The following is a 19,332-nucleotide window of genomic DNA, read 5'->3' on the forward strand; positions in this document are numbered from 1 at the left end:
TTGTTCCTTTACATCTAAAACATTTGTTTTTCGAATATAACAGATATAATCTTTGTTAAACAATAACATACAAAAGTGAAAACATTCCCTCTCAATTTTGTTTTAAAGTTCTAAGAATTATAATACGTTTTTAAACAAATTAATGAAATATGTAGAAGAATTCCAACTTACTAACCTCCGAACTACAAATATATTTATTATTATAATTTGCCTTTTCTTAATACTTTTTTCTGAATAACTTCTCCACTCATCTTAACATAGGCCCAGCAGCGGCCGAGCGGTAAAGTCGCTGAACACTGGTAGTTCGGTCCGAGGTTCGAACTCCGCGAACGGACTGGGTGCATGGGTGTTTTCGTGGATTTCCCCATGTGTAACGTGTATACGAGCCAGTTTCCCTTAGAAAGTCCTCCACGAAGGCATCCCTCCCCTTAGGCAGATAGCCCTAGTGTGCTTTGCCATAATTAAATACACACACACACATCTTAACATAAAGGATAATGCACCGAAGGCGAGAAAATTTTTGCCTTTATTTCCAATTATTAAGGACAGAGCAAAATTGTTTCAAAATATGTTTATACATATTGCTTTCCTAAAAAGACTGTGATGTAAACTAAAGGCTTTATAAAATTGAATTTTTAACTCTAATATTTAAAATAAAAAGTCACTTTTACTACCAAAAAGCACGAATAATTCCATCTGTATTTTTGGACGTAATGTTCTTAAAAAGCGTGAAGTAGATTTGTAAGGTTTTTAAATTCAATTAAGTTATTATCTTATGTTTTAAATTTTACTTTTCTTTCTACTTTTTATCACCTTTTATCAGGACGTAAATGAGATACTCGTACTAAATACCGCCACAATAACTGAAACAAAGAAATTAAACAAGTTTTCGTTTACTTAATTTCACTTTTTGATCGTAAATATGCACTTTATCATCCAAGACTGGCTCTTGTTTAGAAGTTTCAGCAAAATTTATATTACATTTTAACACCTATCAACAAAGTTTTGCTCGTCTTTTGAAGATTTGACATAAAGGAAATTTAAGAAAAATTAAATACTTTTTTCACTTATTTTTTCCTCCTGAATCCGAATGCTCTTATTTAGAAATTACAATTTCATTTTCAGATGATTTGCTAGGTGACCCAGTTATTGTAGCTGTCAGGTCAGCATTGCAGCTTTAAGTTTTGGAAGTTTTAAGTCTCTGCTTAGTTTAATGGAGCTTGTGTTATTTTATGTGATTCATTGACGGGAAAAAGAACAGACCTTGAGATGTCGAATGCTACTTTCTATCCTGTGTACTTAACTTTATCGTGTGTTCAGGCTGAAACACACTCGGGGCTTTGGATTGATTGGATGGCAGTGGTATAAAAGAAGGTATCTTTCTGAAAGTAGATCCGGGTGCATCAACGTGTTCTTTTTCTTTCTGGCATGCTTTGCAAACAGATGGGGTTAAACAGAAATAGCAGTCTGCTGTATGACGAATAGGTTCTCGCCATAGCATAGGCACTCCAAACATCATACAGCAAACTTTTCCATGTACGTATTGTCGCGATGCATAAACCGTCAGGGGTTGCATTTTCACTTTATTTAAAATTTTAGACTAAGTAGGAATAAAGAAAAGAATGTTCAGTATCTCTGAAGTTGTTCGAAGTTTGTTAATGTTGGGAGAAAGTTTGTAAACACGTTTCTTTTTCGAAGAAAATGAAAATAAATTTTTGAGTGAGACAGTCTTCACATTCCTTCTAACCATGGTTGCCCGTTACGAGCAACCATGAAAAAAAATTCATAGAAATCGAAAGATTCATAGAAGAAAGGAAAATATAAAAAAGTATAAAAACATAAGAACCCATACAGTCTATTTCATATAGGTATAGGTTCTCATAGGTCGGCAGTGGACAGCCGGGTACCGTAAGCAGAAGATGCTGTCGACAGAGCGAGCGGAATATGCTTTTTCTGACAAAACTGAAACCACAAAAAAAAAAGCAAACTCTCTCTTTTACGAAATAACTCTGGAGCTGTTCTCATCGTGTTTTGTTCCAAAGTTTTGAGCGTATCGAAAAGACTCCCTGGATTCTTATTTGCCCGAAATTTTCAGAGCGTCTCTCGATTGTTTACAGGTATAATGTTGAAATCTGGTTTTACTGGTATAATGTGAATTGATTGTTTACAGGTATAATGTCGAAGACCTGGGAAAATTTGTTGAAAATTCTCAGGTTGTGACTTGGAACGTGATCCATTACCATCTAGGGGGTGGCCAGCGACGGACAGTCGATGCATAACAATACACGTACAATTAGACGAGTGGGAACTTTGAGCGAGGGATTACCACGTTCCACTTTTTTCCAGGAATGAAACCAGTTTCCCTCGCACCACCATGAGATAAAATAAAGAGTTGAGAAAGGTGTGTGAATAAAGGTCACGTTCATTTTTCCGAGGAATACTATATGGTCGTCAGAAAAATAGTTGAAGTCTATATACTATTCACGGAGGTAGATAAACAATTGGTGCAGCTTCCATGAGGAGCCAAGATTCCGTTCTGATCTTCAGTTTTGCATGCAAAGTACGAGGAGTTAACTTTTATTGCTTCAGCACAGCGCATTTTCTAGATTCAAAATTAAATTTCCTCGTATGTGTAGAAAATCTCTATTGCTTGTTTACACACGTCCATGGTGTGAGTTTTATCAGAACCTCGAAATAAAAATTTTAACATGCATACAACGCAGCAACCACACTCACAACACAAAAATATCAAGCAACACAAGGTACTTCGAACAGGAGCTTACAAATACTCAGGTGCATGAAGACTGACTGAATGCGTTCCCAAATTATAAAGAATGATGCAGTGGAGTGTTGCGGAATTGTATGGCTACAATCACTAATGTTCATGTTACGCAATAAACCTTCTTTCCGTTTTGTTGCTATGATGACACATGAGGTGAAATGTTCTTGAACGTTTTAATGTTTTTATTTTGATGCCGCATATCAGTCAAAGTTTCTTTACACTTGCTGTAACCTTCATACCACGAGGTCCGGCATTTTCAGCTCCGCTGATAAAAGTGGACAAATTTTTTACTCACAATTTAACCCACAAAATTTTTCTTTTAGTTCAATTAAAATCATTATCACAATTAAGATAGACTACGTTTCTTCGCAAAGGGTAACATTTTTATTATTTTCTTGCAAACTTTCTATGTTTCAGTGACGATCTTTGAGTTTTAGATAACTGCAGTTCTCCGCACGGGAGGGTATGCGGGTCCAGAGTCGTAGCTAGGGTTTTCAGAGTCCGGGAACTAGTGACGATTTCGCGTTCGCCTCTTGTTTGCCAAGAATGGAAAATATTTCCTTCTAAAATTTTTTACAGTAATTCAGCGGCCCCTGGATGCAGAGCCCAGAAACAGATGTCCCTCCTTTGCTCCCCCTAGCTGCACTTTTGTGCGGGCCTCTATTAATGCTAATGATTAAAATTACCTACGTTAACCTTATCGAGTGATAATACTGCTCATATTTCTATAAATGCTGCCATGTTACTACGATACTGCATGGTGCCTAGCAGCGTTTCACACATAGCCTGATGCTGATAGATAAACTTCAGCTTCTAGTTCTGTAACACCAAATGAAAGTTTGGAATGGTTTACTTGGATTATGGCAAAAGACACGAGAACTATCTGTCAATTCAAAACAAAGGGGAGGGACGCCTTCGTGAAAGACTTTCTGAGGAAAACTGGCTCGTATCTATGCTACACATGGAAAAAATTATAAAAACACCCACGCGGTCAGCCCATTCATCGGAATTCGAACTCAAATCGAACTGCCAGTGTGCAGTGAGTTTGTCGCTCGACCACTAGTGAGCCACCAAAAAGAGACCCAATTGAAAATCTCTAATGTCATTTCTTGATCAGCACACTCAGTTTAGTAAAGATAGGGCAATTAATAAAGCTATGCCAATCTGTAAAAAATGGGCATAAAAAGTAATAGAGGGAAGCATAATATTTCAGCACGAAAAAAATCTTTATGTAGTTTTAAAGGTATTTTTTTACAATTGGAGTATCCAAATTTAACTCAAACATGTTCATTTGAAATTTTGCATGCGTGGTGCTGGTGTGTTTCTCTTCTACTCTTTCATTAATGAATAAATTTTATCGCACATTGATAGAAACAATCTCTAAAACCGTATTAAGTCATTACCAAGTAATTATTTTAAATTTTCTTAATTACATTCAATTTTCTACTTTCAACGTGAAGAAAATAAAAGTAAATTTTTAAGTGCCCAAACCGTCCAATTGAAATACAATAGATAATTATTAATGGCGCATTAACCTTTCTCTATAACATATTAGTTTAAAAATCACTTATATTCAACTAATCTCTACATATTGTTACGAATTTGGTATTTAAAAAGCTAATGTTAGTTCAATTATAAATTAAATGGTTTTATTTCTCGCGCAATACAGCGCGTGACGAATATTAAAAGAAAGCTAAGCCGGAAAATTGAAAATACAAGAGCGCGTGCATTAAATAAATAAATATCTCTTTTTGATTTCGAGAAAGTACTGGAAAATTCTAGCGCGTGATTTTAAAATCTTATAAAAGGAGGAAAACATCTCAGTTTGTAGTAGTTGCTTTGCTGTTGTTTAGAAAACTGCTGTTGTTGATTATAGCGAATTCGCGGATTAGCGTTCTTTAGCTGTTTTGAATTACGTTCTATTGTACATTTGAGTAGTTAAAAGATAACTACTGTGAGATATTGTAATACTGCATGATAATTTGAGAAAATTTAAGCATTTTTGTTGTGATAATAATAAATTTTTGTTCATTTTTCATCGGACTTGTGCATTCATTTCATAACGAACCCGTACGCACCCAACAATTTTTGGTGTCAGAAGTGGGATTTGAATGCCAATAACAAGAGCGATGGAAGAGCAATTAAGGCAGTTAATATCAGCCTTTGCCTCATTTAAAGAAGAAATTAAAGAGGAAATGAAATTGAGCCAGGAATCCGTTAAGGAAGAAATGAAATTGGGCCAGGAATCCGTTAAGGACGAAATGAAAGCCGTTCAAGCTGGTCAAGAAGAAATGAAAAGAGAAATTACTTGCATAATAGAAAATAAATTTGAAGCTATGGAAGGCAGAATTGACGCAGTTGAAAATAAAGTTGGACATATTGAAGAAAAAGTTTCTTCCGTAAAAGATCATATTGAAGAAAGAGTTTCTTCGGTGAAAGAAGAAATAGAAGAAAGAGTTTCTTCTGTAAAAGAACATATAGAAGGGAGAGTTTCTGCTGTGGAGGAACGAATTGAAGGAAGAGTTTGTGCCGTCCAACACCAAATCGAACAACAAATTGATGAGAGAGTTTCTGCAGTTGCCAAAGAAATGGATACTTTAAAGAAATTCGTAGCGTCGGCAGGGAGCAGGAGTGATGATTTTAAATTCTTACCAATGCCTGCTCGTCCACCTCTGAAGCTATCCACATATGATGGGAAGACCTCCTGGCAGGTGTATAAGACACAATTTTCTATCGTGGCGGATGCGAATGGATGGGATTCCCAAGCTAAGGCCTGTCATCTCGCCGCTTCTCTAAGAGCCGACGCAGCGGATATCCTTCAGACTCTTCCCGAAAACAAAAGGTTAGATTTCGAAGCTCTGTCCGGCGCCTTGGAGTTGCGCTTTGGGGAGAAGTGTTTAAAAGACTACAGCAGGCTCCAATTAAAATCTCGTCAACAGAAGCCTACCGAAACACTTCAGGAGCTCGCCGCGGATGTTGAAAGGCTGTCCCATCTCGCCTTTTCGGAATGCCCGACAGAAACAAGGGAAATCCTGTCCTTGCAATACTTTATCGACGGCATCCGAGATACTGAAATACAGAAAGCTCTACGAATGGCGGATGTAAAAGATTTAAAAAGTGCTCTAGTGTACGCCATGAAATTTGAGGCAGCCCAGCAAGCCTCTCGTCGAGACCACCACCCAGTCAGAGCTGCTCAAGTCCAGGAGCCAGGGGATCAAGTCACCGCTCGACTTGACGATTTAACTAGACAACTGAACGCCTTGAGACGGAATATTGGTGAAAAGAAACCGACCGTTAAGTGCTGGAACTGCGGTGCTGAAGGACACATACGACGAAACTGCAAAACACCCCAGGGTACTGATGTTAAGACCGCTTCTAACAAGCAGCAGGGAAACTAATTAGTGGCCATCTCGCGGGGCGGAGGTTGCCAGATAATGAAAAGCCACCGTTTAAAGCGCTTCAGATTTCTGCAGTGAGAGGCGGCAGTAATGGACTTTTCATAATAGGACATATTAATGGAGTTCCGTGCAATATGACTATAGATACAGGAGCCAACGTCACCATCATCCGAAAAGATTTGGCTCAACAACTAGGAAACAAACTTATCTGGACGCCGCCCTGCGTTACCCTCCAGACTGTGTCCGGTGAGAAGATCGACATCGACGGAAAAGTAAATGTTAACATCACGTTTGGAAGTGCCGCTTACCATCACACGGCATATGTAGCAGAGATCACTGATTCTTGCATACTCGGATTGGACTTTCTAAGGAAATACAATTTTTCCTTGGATTTTAAAAATAACGAATTGCATTCTACATCTGAGGACATAGCGTTATTTCTCGTTAATGATGAAGAAGTTAAATCTGTCCATAAAATCATAGCACAAGACTATATCACAATACCGTAAAGAACAGAAATTTTACTTCCTGGATCCATAGCCGAAAATAGAAATTTCCGCTACGGCATCATAGAATATCCCAATAACTGTAATATCCCAAAAGGAGTACTAGTAGCCTCAACACTCGTCGACCTATCCAGAACGGTTATCCCGGTGAGAGTCGCCAATGTAACTGAAAAGTCGAGAGTTATTAAGAAAGGTGAAGTGGTTGCAACATGTACTCCAGTAACCAGCGTTGAAAGAAAGAGTAACATCCTAGAATCCGTGTCCTCAGAGAGCATTACATCGGAGTTATTGCAGAATGCACAATTAAACGATAAAGAGAAAAATGCTGCCGATCGCGTCATTAAAGATCTTCAAGTTGTTTTCTCCCGCTCGTCTTCTGACGTGGGTCGAACTAGTTTGACACAACATAGAATAAATACTGGCGATCATCCCCCGATCAAGCAACATCCAAGACGTCTACCGTTTGCTAAACAGAAAGAGGTGCGAACACTGTTAAAAGATATGGAAGAAGGCGATGTCATCGAGCCTTCAGCGAGTCCATGGGCATCTCCCATCGTTCTCGTCAGAAAGAAAGACGGCTCAACAAGATTTTGCGTTGACTATCGCCGGTTGAATGAGGTTACGAAGAAAGACAGTTACCCTCTTCCTAGAATTGATGACATTCTAGACACTCTTTCTGGAAGCAAGTGGTTCTCAACACTTGATTTAAAGAGTGGGTATTGGCAGGTAGAAATCCATCCTGATGACCGAGAAAAGACGGCATTTACTACGGGACAAGGACTTTGGCAGTTCAAAGTTATGCCGTTTGGACTGTGTAATGCGCCGGCAACATTCGAACGTCTTATGGAGACTGTTTTGAAAGGCCTTTCCTACGAAGCCTGTCTGATATACCTGGACGATATCATCATCGTCGGAAAGAGTTTTGAAGAGCATCTAGAAAATCTTAGAAAGGTGCTTCAGAAACTGAAAGAGGCCAATCTGAAGCTGACTCCCGCTAAATGCAAATTGTTTCGAAAGGAAGTGACTTACCTGGGACATGTCATCTCTGCAGAAGGTGTGCGCACGGATCCTGAAAAGGTATCAGCGGTTAAATCCTGGACGCGTCCTGAAAATGTCCATCAGCTGAGAAGCTTCCTAGGGCTTTGCATCTACTATAGGAGATTCGTGAAGAACTTTTCTTCCATTGCAAGACCACTTCACAAGCTGACAGAGAGCAAGCAAAGATTCTTGTGGACAAAGGAATGCGAGGATGCATTTAACAACTTAAAGGAAGCTTTAACATCTGCTCCAATCCTGACGTATTCTCAGCTCGACAGACCATTTATTCTCGACACCGACGCGAGCAATGAAAGTGTCGGTGCTGTTTTGTCCCAAGAAATAGACGGCCAAGAACGTGTAGTAGCTTACTGGAGCAAGTGCCTGTCTAAACCGGAGAGGAATTACTGTGTCACAAGGAAAGAGTTGCTCGCCATAGTCAAAGCTGTAGAACATTTTCATCATTATCTATACGGGAGAAAATTTCTCCTCCGCACGGACCATGCCTCATTGGCCTGGCTTTTAAATGTCAAAAATCCTGAGGGTCAAATAGCCAGGTGGATACAGAGACTCCAAGAATATGACATCACTATCCGTCATCGTACGGGATCATCACACGGGAACGCCGACGCCCTGTCTAGAAGACCTTGCCAAGAAAGCTGCCGATATTGTTCCAGGGTGGAAGCGAAATACGAGCTGCTGACTCCGGTCGCAAGACAAATTACAACATCAACATCGGCTGATCGAGACCCGTGGAGTGATGATGAAGTCAGGAAAGACCAGCTGGAAGACCGCGACATTAAACCCATACTTGATTTAATAGAGTCATCAAACAGAAAACCTACATGGCAGGACATTTCTATCTGTAGTCCTACAACAAAACAATAATGGGCACTCTGGGATTCACTTCACATTCGAAACGGCGTCTTATACCGGAAATTCGAGTCGGATGATGGGAAGACGTTCCGATGGCAACTGATACTTCCAAGATCCCGGATTCCTGATGTCCTCAAAGAACTACATAACAGCCCTACAGGAGGTCACTTTGGAATTATGAAGACCTTACAGAGAGTTCGTGAGCGCTTTTACTGGAATAATGCAAAGAATGACGTGCAAAAGTGGTGCCGATCTTGCGATGCCTGTGCAGGTCGGAAAGGACCGAGGAAACGCAGACGAGGCAGACTGCAACGTTACAACGTAGGTGCGCCCTTTGAACGTATCGCCTTTGACATCTTGGGACCTCTGCCACGAACTGCTGATGGCAACAAATACATACTCGTTGTCATTGATTACTTCACCAAGTGGCCTGAAGCTTATCCTATTCCTGATCAAGAGGCAGTCACAGTAGCTGAGGTAATGATACAGCACTGGATTTCCAGGTTCGGAGTGCCTCTTCAGTTACATTCCGATCAGGGAAGGAATTTTGCCTCGGCAGTAATCAAAGAACTATGCAAACTACTTGGCATTGACAAAACTCAAACGACGCCGTTGCATCCCCAGTCGGACGGCATGGTAGAGAGGTTCAATCGAACCATCCTTAATAACCTCTCATTAGTGGTTTCCAGAAACCAACAGGACTGGGACAAGAAATTATCACTCTTTTTACTGGCTTACCTCAGTGCTGTCCACGAGACTACCGGCTATTCTCCATCACAGATGCTCTTCGGTCGTGACCTTCGTCTGCCTTGTGATCTATTGTTTGGCCGCCCTCCGGATGCTCCTTCATCGTCTGAGGAATATATTCAAGATCTCCAGGCCCGGTTTGAAGTGATGCACAATTTTGCACGAGAGCGAGTCAACTTGGCGACGGAGAAGATGAAGACCCGATACGACACAAGAGCTACTGAACATCAATTCCACGAAGGAGACAAGGTGTGGTTGTGGAATCCGACTCGACGGAAAGGACTTTGTCCGAAATTACAGTCACCTTGGGATGGGCCGTACACAGTCCTAAACAGGCTGAATGACGTCGTGGTTCGGATTCGTAAGTCTTCGAATTCTAAACCTAAAGTCGTTCATTACGACAGGTTAGCTCATTACTATGGCCATAGTACATAATGTAAATAATTGTAAATAGTATAAGACCATGGTCCATTTTGTTTTTAAATGTGTATTTGATTTGTATTTGACAGCATTTGATTTGTTTTATGTATTGCATTTATTGTTCATGTTGTTTATTATTGCAATGTAATGCTTATTAATGCATTTATGCCACAGTTGTAAGTTTAGCTTCCTGTCCAGGGATTGTACTGCCCGGGACGTGCAGTCCTTGGGAAGGGGGCAGTGTTACGAATTTGGTATTTAAAAAGCTAATGTTAGTTCAATTATAAATTAAATGGTTTTATTTCTCGCGCAATACAGCGCGTGACGAATATTAAAAGAAAGCTAAGCCGGAAAATTGAAAATACAAGAGCGCGTGCATTAAATAAATAAATATCTCTTTTTGATTTCGAGAAAGTACTGGAAAATTCTAGCGCGTGATTTTAAAATCTTATAAAAGGAGGAAAACATCTCAGTTTGTAGTAGTTGCTTTGCTGTTGTTTAGAAAACTGCTGTTGTTGATTATAGCGAATTCGCGGATTAGCGTTCTTTAGCTGTTTTGAATTACGTTCTATTGTACATTTGAGTAGTTAAAAGATAACTACTGTGAGATATTGTAATACTGCATGATAATTTGAGAAAATTTAAGCATTTTTGTTGTGATAATAATAAATTTTTGTTCATTTTTCATCGGACTTGTGCATTCATTTCATAACGAACCCGTACGCACCCAACAATATAATAAAAAGAAGAGTCTGTCTTGTGTGTGCATCTTTCTTTCGTGCTGCGCGTAAGCACGAACCCAGTGCTACGAAATTTGATACATAGGGTGCATCTAGACAACAGCCAGTTCACCTCGAAGCGATTTTTCCAAATTCGAATGATATTTTTCCTTTATTTTATGTTTTTTGATGAAATCGCATCATATCGCCGTTGTTGCTGATATATCACTGTTGCCATTGCTGCTGATATCAGCGCTATTGCCACTCGGAAAAATGAAGACGAAAAATAGCATTTTAAGAGTTTTTAATTAATATCTCTGATTTTAGCTTTTTTTTTAAGTGGATGTCGACCTTTTCCAGGACACAGAAAAGACTTGTAGAACATTTGGTGACGATAGCTATAGTAGTGACTGAGTTATTAGCGAACACAGACTTCCTTTATACCATTTGAATTTTTAAGATTTTGCACGGGAAGTTGGTTAATTTACTTACTAGTTAAGTAGTATTTGTATTAAGAACATTGCTTATTGCATTGTAATTTTTTATATTATGTTTTAATTATATATTATTTTAATGTTATAAAATATTTTGCATGATTTTTTTTAGGAAACAAATTTCTTAAATTTCCTTTATACTCTTTATACCATTTGAATTCTTAAAATTTTATAACGGGAAGTTGGTTAATATATTTATTAGGATAATTAATATTTGTATTAAAGGATATTGCTTATTTAATTAAAATTTATATATATATATATATATATATATATATATATATAATACATTTTTATTGAAAATTTGTTTTTACTTTTTTCTCCCCCCCCCTTTTTTTAAAATAAAGTTGTTCTGCAGAATAAAATTCTTTTTAAATTTAATGTTTGGTGTTTGTTCCCTTTAGGCATTTTCTGGTACATTTAAAATCCAGACGCAGGCTGGCCGCTTAGCGGCTAGTAATTAAAATAAATGAGATATGAAGTAAAATTTTTTTGCTTCATATATAACTTTTTTAATCTTCATATATATAAGGTTTTGCATCCAATATAACTTTCAAAAAAAGAAAAAAAAACTGTTAATTATTTTACTACCAATATTTGAGTCTCGATTAATTGGTGCTTTGTAAGGCACTACTGGAAATTCTGAAGTATTATTTCAAATAGTGCTGACTAGTTTCTTCTAGACAGCAAACAAGTACTCTTTGAGTATTAGTTAATTGTGTATCTTTTGGAGCATTTTCTAAGAGAAATTTGCTCGGATTTACAGAAGAGCTAATTACATAATGCAAGCCAGATATTTCCTATGTGGGAAATAATTTACTTATTTATTTACTTTTATGTTTTCTAGGATAAACGAATTTGAATGAAGTTAACTTAAGCTCCGGTTTCTGTCCATTACCAAGAGTTGTGAGAATGATGTATAATGTGCTGCATTTTATAGTGCTGCATGTTTTTGATCTACATTGTAAGAAGACAGTTTGACCGATAATTAAAGATTAAATCAAAATTCTTCTGTAAAACAACGTTATTTTTTCCATCGTACCTAAATCCATTTCTAGTTATGAAGTGCCACGGTGTGTTTCCCCTTTGAAATTTAATTAATATTTTGTCGCTTATACATGCACCGTGTTCTAAAATCCCTTCCCGGCGTTTTGTTTCGCCTTTATATTATGTACCTTGGTTAGAGAATATTATTTGGCTTGTTCAACGAATTTTACAAATCGTAGGTTTCCAACGGTACTGCCCCTAGTGGGTGTTGGAGTGTTCCATGGGAGGGAGGTAGCGGGTCTAGAGTAAAATGGGGGCATTGAGACATTCAAGAAAGGCGGCCGTGGCGTACCTACCCATTTAGGAAATTAATGTAATAAAATACTTCGAAAATACCTACTGTTTTTATGAATAAACATTTTATCTAGCTATCTAAAATTTTTTATCTCACTGTTATCGAGTAAATAAGCATAATGTATATATATATATATATATAATTCCGTTTAGTACTATCTGTGACAAGTCTTTGCAAGTTGTTAAGCAAAGACGTAATTTACACAATCAAGCATATTTCCAGAAAAATATGGGAACTTTTACTGACTATTTACACAGCAGGTGCACCAATGTCGAAAATAAACAAAGGTATATAAGTTGATACGTGAACAGAATTAAACCTATAAAAGGCAGAGATAGCTCTAGGAATGTTTTACTACTTTAGTGTGCTTGGCCAATAATCCATATTTGTAACTGAAATTAATAGAAGTCATCATATCCTTTATTTTTATAACTATCTATAAATCTTTTGAAAAGTTAATTTATTTAAACCGCGGCCAGTTTCGCATTTCAGAACGTCTGAATCTGAGAAGAAATGCCGGCAGTACAATATTGAGTATTTAAAGTATGGATTTAGGCCCTAGTCAACAAACCAATCATTATCTATGAGTTTAATTTGCTAAAAGATGTTTCAAATACAGATATGAAACTTTATAGACTACAAGAGAATTTGAATAAGATACATGTTGATAACAAAGGCAAAGATTTATGCTACTTTCAAGGACTGGAAAGGAAATATTTAAAATAACCAACTCTATCAAATCTTTTTGCTTCGTTTTCTTAAACAAGAAAATGATGGACTACGAGCGTCGTGTAATATTTCATTCTTAATCTCAAAAGCTGGAGAACCACACACAGTTAAGCAGAAATTAAGCTTGCCAACAGTCAGAGACGTAATTAAAACTTTTCTTCATTATGACACACCATCAGATATCACCAGAAATATTTCTCTGAGCAATAACTCGGAGTAAAGAATAGATGAAGATAATCACTATGCGATTGCTTTAAGACTTGCAAATTTTTAATTAAACTCAATGAATCAGTTCTACTAAATAGCAAAGTATTGCTCCATGAAGAAAAAAAAATATCAAGAGTTATTATTTGCTAAAAATTTGGAAACGAATTTTCAACGAATTTTTGATTAAAAAACTAAACGATTTCAAAGCGAGCAATGGCAACACTGTACGAAAAAAATTTTTCTCTCCAGCGCGCGAGACTCTGTATCGGAAATTCTAAAGATATGCTCATTTTAAAATTAATTTGCGATATTCCTGTTGAACTGAATTTTAAAGTTTGAGTACGTAGAACATGCTATTTAATAAATAAAAGTAACACAGAAAACGTTAAATAAACGCTCCTTTGGACGTAATTAAAATTACGTCTTTAAGATTTAAAAACATTTTTTTTTCTTATTATTTTTTTGCATATTTTAAAATTTTAATGAACAATTTTTTAATATTTTTTATGGTTATGTTTTTTTTTATGGTTTTTTTTTTTTTTTTTTTTTTGTATAGGGCGCGGTGGCTCAGAAAAGGCTAGGAGCCTCTGGTGCAAATTATTAAATTTGCCTAATGTTTAATACAGAGCTATGTTTTCAGTTATTGTTATTAATTTGTACTGATGAATTCAAAATTTCTCAGCAGTTATTTGCTTAAAGCTTGAATGATATGACCTGTGAATACAACTATGAAAATACTCCACAAATTTTATAAAATTTTAATTCATGAGAAAATTACCACTTTTTAGATACTGGAATTTGGAGCTTGAGTTACGCAAGCTCTGGGTGTGAGCGCATATTATTGCTTGTCAGATAATGTTATGGTGATACTTGTAGGAGGATGCGATGGCTATCTGCCTAAGGGAAGGGATGCTTGGCCTGCTTAGAGGACTTTTTAAAGGAAACTGTAGCTCGTATACACGTTACACATGGGAAAACCACGTAAACGCCCATCCAGTATCTAATTCGCTGGGATTCGAACCGCGGACCAAACTACCAGTGTTCAGTGACTCGGCCATTGTCTGCTTCATAAAGAACAGGAATGAACATAGATGAATCTGATACTTATTGCTGTTCCGTAAGTAATATGCTTGAGGATTTGGTGAGGGTAGGGCCATAATAATATTATCTAATATACCTTGTTTCCTCGCGTATTTTCCCCTTCTTTTACTAATTTTATCGTTTAAAATCAAGAGGGGAAAATTATGTGAATCATTTAACTTCAGAAAAATATAACAAAAGGAATGTAGTCATGGATAAAGTACCGCTAACAATCACAATATTATTTCTCTAAGGTACCTTCATTTCTATTTCTTTTTAAGTTGAAACTCTCCCGCTCTTATACTAGTTAGTTATCTCTGTTACTTCTTAGACCTTTAAGTCATTCATAAATAATTAGAGAAAGTGAATATGCGGCTGATTCTACAAAATTGTAAACTGAATGTCAGTTCGTGTTACTTCACCGCAATGGGTAGGTTCTTGTAGTAGGTTTGCATAAAATTCAACAGGTTTGGTGTGACCTTTGCAGGTAGTTTGCAAGGGATTGTCTTTGTTAATAAGAGGAAAACGATCATTACCTGAATGAATTCATTTTAAAGTTTATGGAATCACGTTCTCTGAATCCATTGAGGAAGGGGAAAATTACGCGAATATCTATATAAAATTTTCAGAGCCTGGCACCAAAAAGCTGAATGAAAAAATATACAAAGAAATAGTGTATATCAGCTTATAGGTTAAGGTAAACAAAAGCTTTTTATAAGAAATATGCTAATAGAGATGATTGGTATTTGCATTATTCCTATAAATGTCATCTGAGAAAGATGCCTTCTGACTTTAATTTATTATGTATTGACCCTAAATTCTGCACTTCCAAACGTAAAATTTCTTAAAATAAGGAAGTATGTTTCAAGAGAAAGTTTTCAGTACTCGGAAGCTGCAAAATTTAGCTTTTTATATGATCCACGTGCAGAAAATTTTCCAGTTAGTAAAATTTTGGTCACGCTTTTTTTAAATAAATACAAAACATTCAACATCTTCAAATGTAAAAATTTTGAAGATATTAGAAATCAAAGCTGTTGACTTAAATCACTTTTCAATAAATACTTTTAACAGAATTTAAATATTCCCTAAAACTGTTGCAAAGTTTTTTTAAACCTCAGAGATCTATTCCAAAACAAGAACAGATTTATTTGCTAATGAAATAGTTACAGGGAAACACAATTATTTAACTTTCTAATGTACTCCCTAGAAGTTTTTAAAAACTGATTTCTCATTAAAATTTGCGCTGAGGAATATTTATTGTTTAATTTATTAGCGGATAATGAATGCATTACTAAATAGATTTCTTGTTCTATAGAAAGAGTTGGTATTTGATATCCATTCTACCTTTAGAGTTGAAAGAGTTCTCATAAACTTTTGTACCTTATATTGAAAAGCTTTGAAAATGGAATTGCATTTCCAGGATCAATATTTAAACAAATAAAAGCTTGCAGCCACATTTTCGAACACTTTCTGCATCAAAAGTTTTTTTTTTTTTTTTTATTAAAACAATAAACATGTCGGCAAGTTGTTAATTCTGAAAACGTTGCAATTAAATTAATTTAACATAAAGCGCGTGAGAATTGTTTGGCAAATGCGCATTAATTATAATTTTTCCTTCTTTCCGCGGATTGCATAACTGTAATGTCTTTGAACTATAAGGAGTAACTAATATTTTTATTTTTACCCAAATTCCTTTCTTTCCTTCTATTACCTTAACCTCAGTTTTAGCACTGTTGTTAAGATGTGCGCAGCTGAATTTATTTTAACGTAATCTTTTACGCTTAGGTGAAATATGGGACATTCATATTTAAATAAATGCTTCACAAAAATAACATGGCATTAATAGCAATATTTACAAATCATTTAAAAAGTTATATAACTATTAAACATGAATTATTTACATGTCTCCCCAAAACAAAAGTGTAGCAAAAGTCTGCCCCGTTGACATGGCGGCAGGTAAAATGACTATTATTGTTGAACAGATATTAAATAAAATTAATTACTTGTTTGTTGATGGCAAATGAAATAAACTCACCAAAGCGTCCATTTCTTGCTTCTACCGACGAATCAGCAGGTACGTCTCTCCTCCGAACATGAGCTGCAAGGATCAGCCTAGCTGAACAGTAGATGATTAATCCTGCCAAAGGCAGAACAAGAACAAGATATTGCCACACATAATAACTTAGTACAGGACCGCTGAGGAGTTGCATGCAAATCATGAATCCAACTCTGTAACCATGAGAAGCATTTGCACCTTGAGGAACCACCAGTAAATCGTCCAAGAAACGGTAAGAGTCGGGAGACCGAGTAGTATCGTCCCTGGTCACTGCGACAGCATCGTATAAGAGCTGAGGACCTAACCATGCTAAGCAGGTAACAAGACTCGCCGCCCTGGCAGATGGTGGGGGTCTTTTGTAAACTCTCACCAAACATCTATACATAAGTCTTACTGCTAAAAGAGCCAGCAGAACAGCTCCAATTTCTGCAGCAACGAAATGTTGCAAGAGGCAATGCCTTCTAGCACCTAGAAGCAACCAGTGACCATTAGCCAACGTGTATGCAATGTATGGTGCCCAGCTACTGAGGTAAAGTACACCGGCAAGAAGAACAGCACCTGTCGTCAAGGCATGAATGCACGCCCTGGGTTGCCAAGTCAATCTTAAAAGTCCTCTTATGTTAAGAAGGTATACTGCAGATACTAAGATCAGACGAAGCATACTGGTTGCTAATACTATGAGCTCCATGATCATTTACGTCAATAAAGTTAAAGAAATACTAAAACTTTTACAGAAATTTGTTTAGACGTCTGAATTCTCTTTTTTAATAATACTTCAGAAATCTGTGCTTCCACACAAAAGAGCTAATAATTGTTCGAATTCGATTTTATGGGATCGATGAATCAGTTTTCATTGCAGTGTCTTTTGCAGCGTTAATAATCTTTCAGAATTAAATTTTCCAAAACGACTTTCAGTTTGTTTCCGGCACGTCCCTGCTGCGCGTTCCGTTATGTTCTTTTCTTTCTAAGCCCTTTCTTCTTAAGCGCGCACAGAATTTCGAACCGGATCTAGAGACTCACGAGACTCAACTGGTCAGCTAGTGGATAAGGAGAGAACGAAAACGGGGTTGGCCTTGCTCTGGTAAATGCTGCTGGCGTGCGACTCAAAACACCGCATCGTCGAAAAAATCACCCTTGCGTATCGGGGAAAATAAAAACAATGTAAAATCAAAAAAAGAAATAAAAGAAATGAATAAAAACTGGCTCGGTGAATCGCGGTCGACGAACCTGAAAATGTGGCCGAATATGGCCCGGTGGCCCATCGCCTGCGGATCCGGCTGCTTCTTCCAGGCCTCCACCCCCTCCCGAGTCAAGTGCATCCATGGCATAACGTTTTCTTTTCTTACCTTTCACGCGTCATGCATTTTCGTCGAATGTTTTAGTTTTTAGTGTTGTTTTGTTTTCGATCGAGATGCTGGTGATCGTGAATGAAGAGGTGCATGTAGAATGGTAAGTTTTTCACTTCCGTGTTGGGATTGCACAGCTTGGCGTTGTGGCAGTGAACAGTTTCTTAACTGAGAGGAAAGGAAAAGAATACCTCCACAGATCCAACGCTTTCTCACGTAAAAAAAAAAAAAAAAAAAAAAAAAAAAATCCATATTTCATTGCTGTATTGTTGTAAACATTGCTGTATTGTTGTAAACATTTCATTGCTGTATTGTTGTTGCTGTATTGCTGTATTGTTAAAACAGTAAAAGCTGTCCTAAAGTCATACTTTAGGACAGCTTTTACTGTTTTGTAGTAGTACTTCTATGAATAAAATGCATAGAAATGTTGGTAGGTAGGAAAATTACACATGCGTTACTCGCATTTTTATATTTGTACTGTACATTTATTATATTGTCTGTCATTACAGGTTTATTATTTATATTTTTTTGAAAAACTAGCTTATATTTCTACGGAATTTTCATAGCAAAGATAATGCTATTTTAAACAAAATTAACATTCCTTTTCAAGAACTACTAAAGTAAATTAAATTTTTAATGAATAGGAAATATGTTACCATTAAAATTATTTACAAATAATATATGTGTATCTACGCAAAATGAGTAAAAAATTATTTATTTCTTTTAACCACAGACATTCTCAATTTCACATATTTCATGTTATAAATCCAATAGCTGTAGATTAAATAATGAAATTGAATAAGTAATACCCGTTATATGAAATGAAGCTCATTGACTTAAGTTTAAATTTACGCAGTAATCAATCTTAAAATGATGTTAATTCTGCACTGACGTATTCTATGCATTTCAAGGGAATCTCACACATCTCCTTCCTTTTATAAAGAAAGAAATGAATATACACTTCACCGTTTTCTTAAGAACACCTGGCTCAAATTAACAAAATAAACTTTTACATAATATAGCAAAAAGAAAGCAACAACTATAATTCTAACTGTTGGAAAGAAATAGAAGGATTAAAAAATTAAGATTTAAGTTTTTAGACACTTTTGCCGAACAAAACTGTAATTAAACTGAACATCGCATATTGTAGATTATGATGAATATGGAAGTATCCAAATAAAGTTATCAAATTTATCAAGCGGAAAAATTTTGGGGCCAGTTTGACAGGGAAAAAAAAAAAAAAAAAAAAAAATCTGATGTGTTCACCACATGACTTCCTTGTATTGGAATATTAAATTATACGCATTTTTTCTTGCATTTCATTTAAACTTATTAGATTGAATTAAATCTACTTCGCCGACAGCGCATAAACCACAATAGAATAAATGCATTCTTTAAAATTCACTCTAGTATTTGTTTACGATAGCGACACTCTGGCGCTAGATTCACTTAACAGTATTAATAATTATATAACAGTTAACTTACATAATAATTTTATAACGGAAACGAAGTTAACTGTTATATAATCCAATAATTATATAACAGTTCACTTATATATTTCGTTCATATTATAACTCATAATGCACAAAATTTAT

The 19,332-nt window shown here is 36.3% G+C and overlaps 1 protein-coding gene across 1 annotated transcript in view; it reads right to left on the reverse strand.

Moving 5' to 3' along the window:
• The window catches only part of LOC118191087 (uncharacterized), a 61,900-nt gene extending 44,228 nt beyond the window's left edge, over positions 1-17,672 (reverse strand). Inside the window, exon 1 of the mRNA XM_035361884.2 lies at positions 16,371-17,672. Coding sequence (XP_035217775.1) covers positions 16,371-17,085 — 715 coding nt within the window. The 5' untranslated portion in view covers positions 17,086-17,672. The remainder of the gene's footprint in view (positions 1-16,370) is intronic.
• Between the last annotated feature and the right edge of the window lie 1,660 nt (positions 17,673-19,332).

The sequence above is a fragment of the Stegodyphus dumicola genome, chromosome 10 (genome assembly GCF_044657685.1).
Source record: "Stegodyphus dumicola isolate Sdum_Otavi_A_Nest chromosome 10, ASM4465768v1".
Classification (NCBI taxonomy): Eukaryota; Metazoa; Arthropoda; class Arachnida; order Araneae; family Eresidae; genus Stegodyphus; species Stegodyphus dumicola.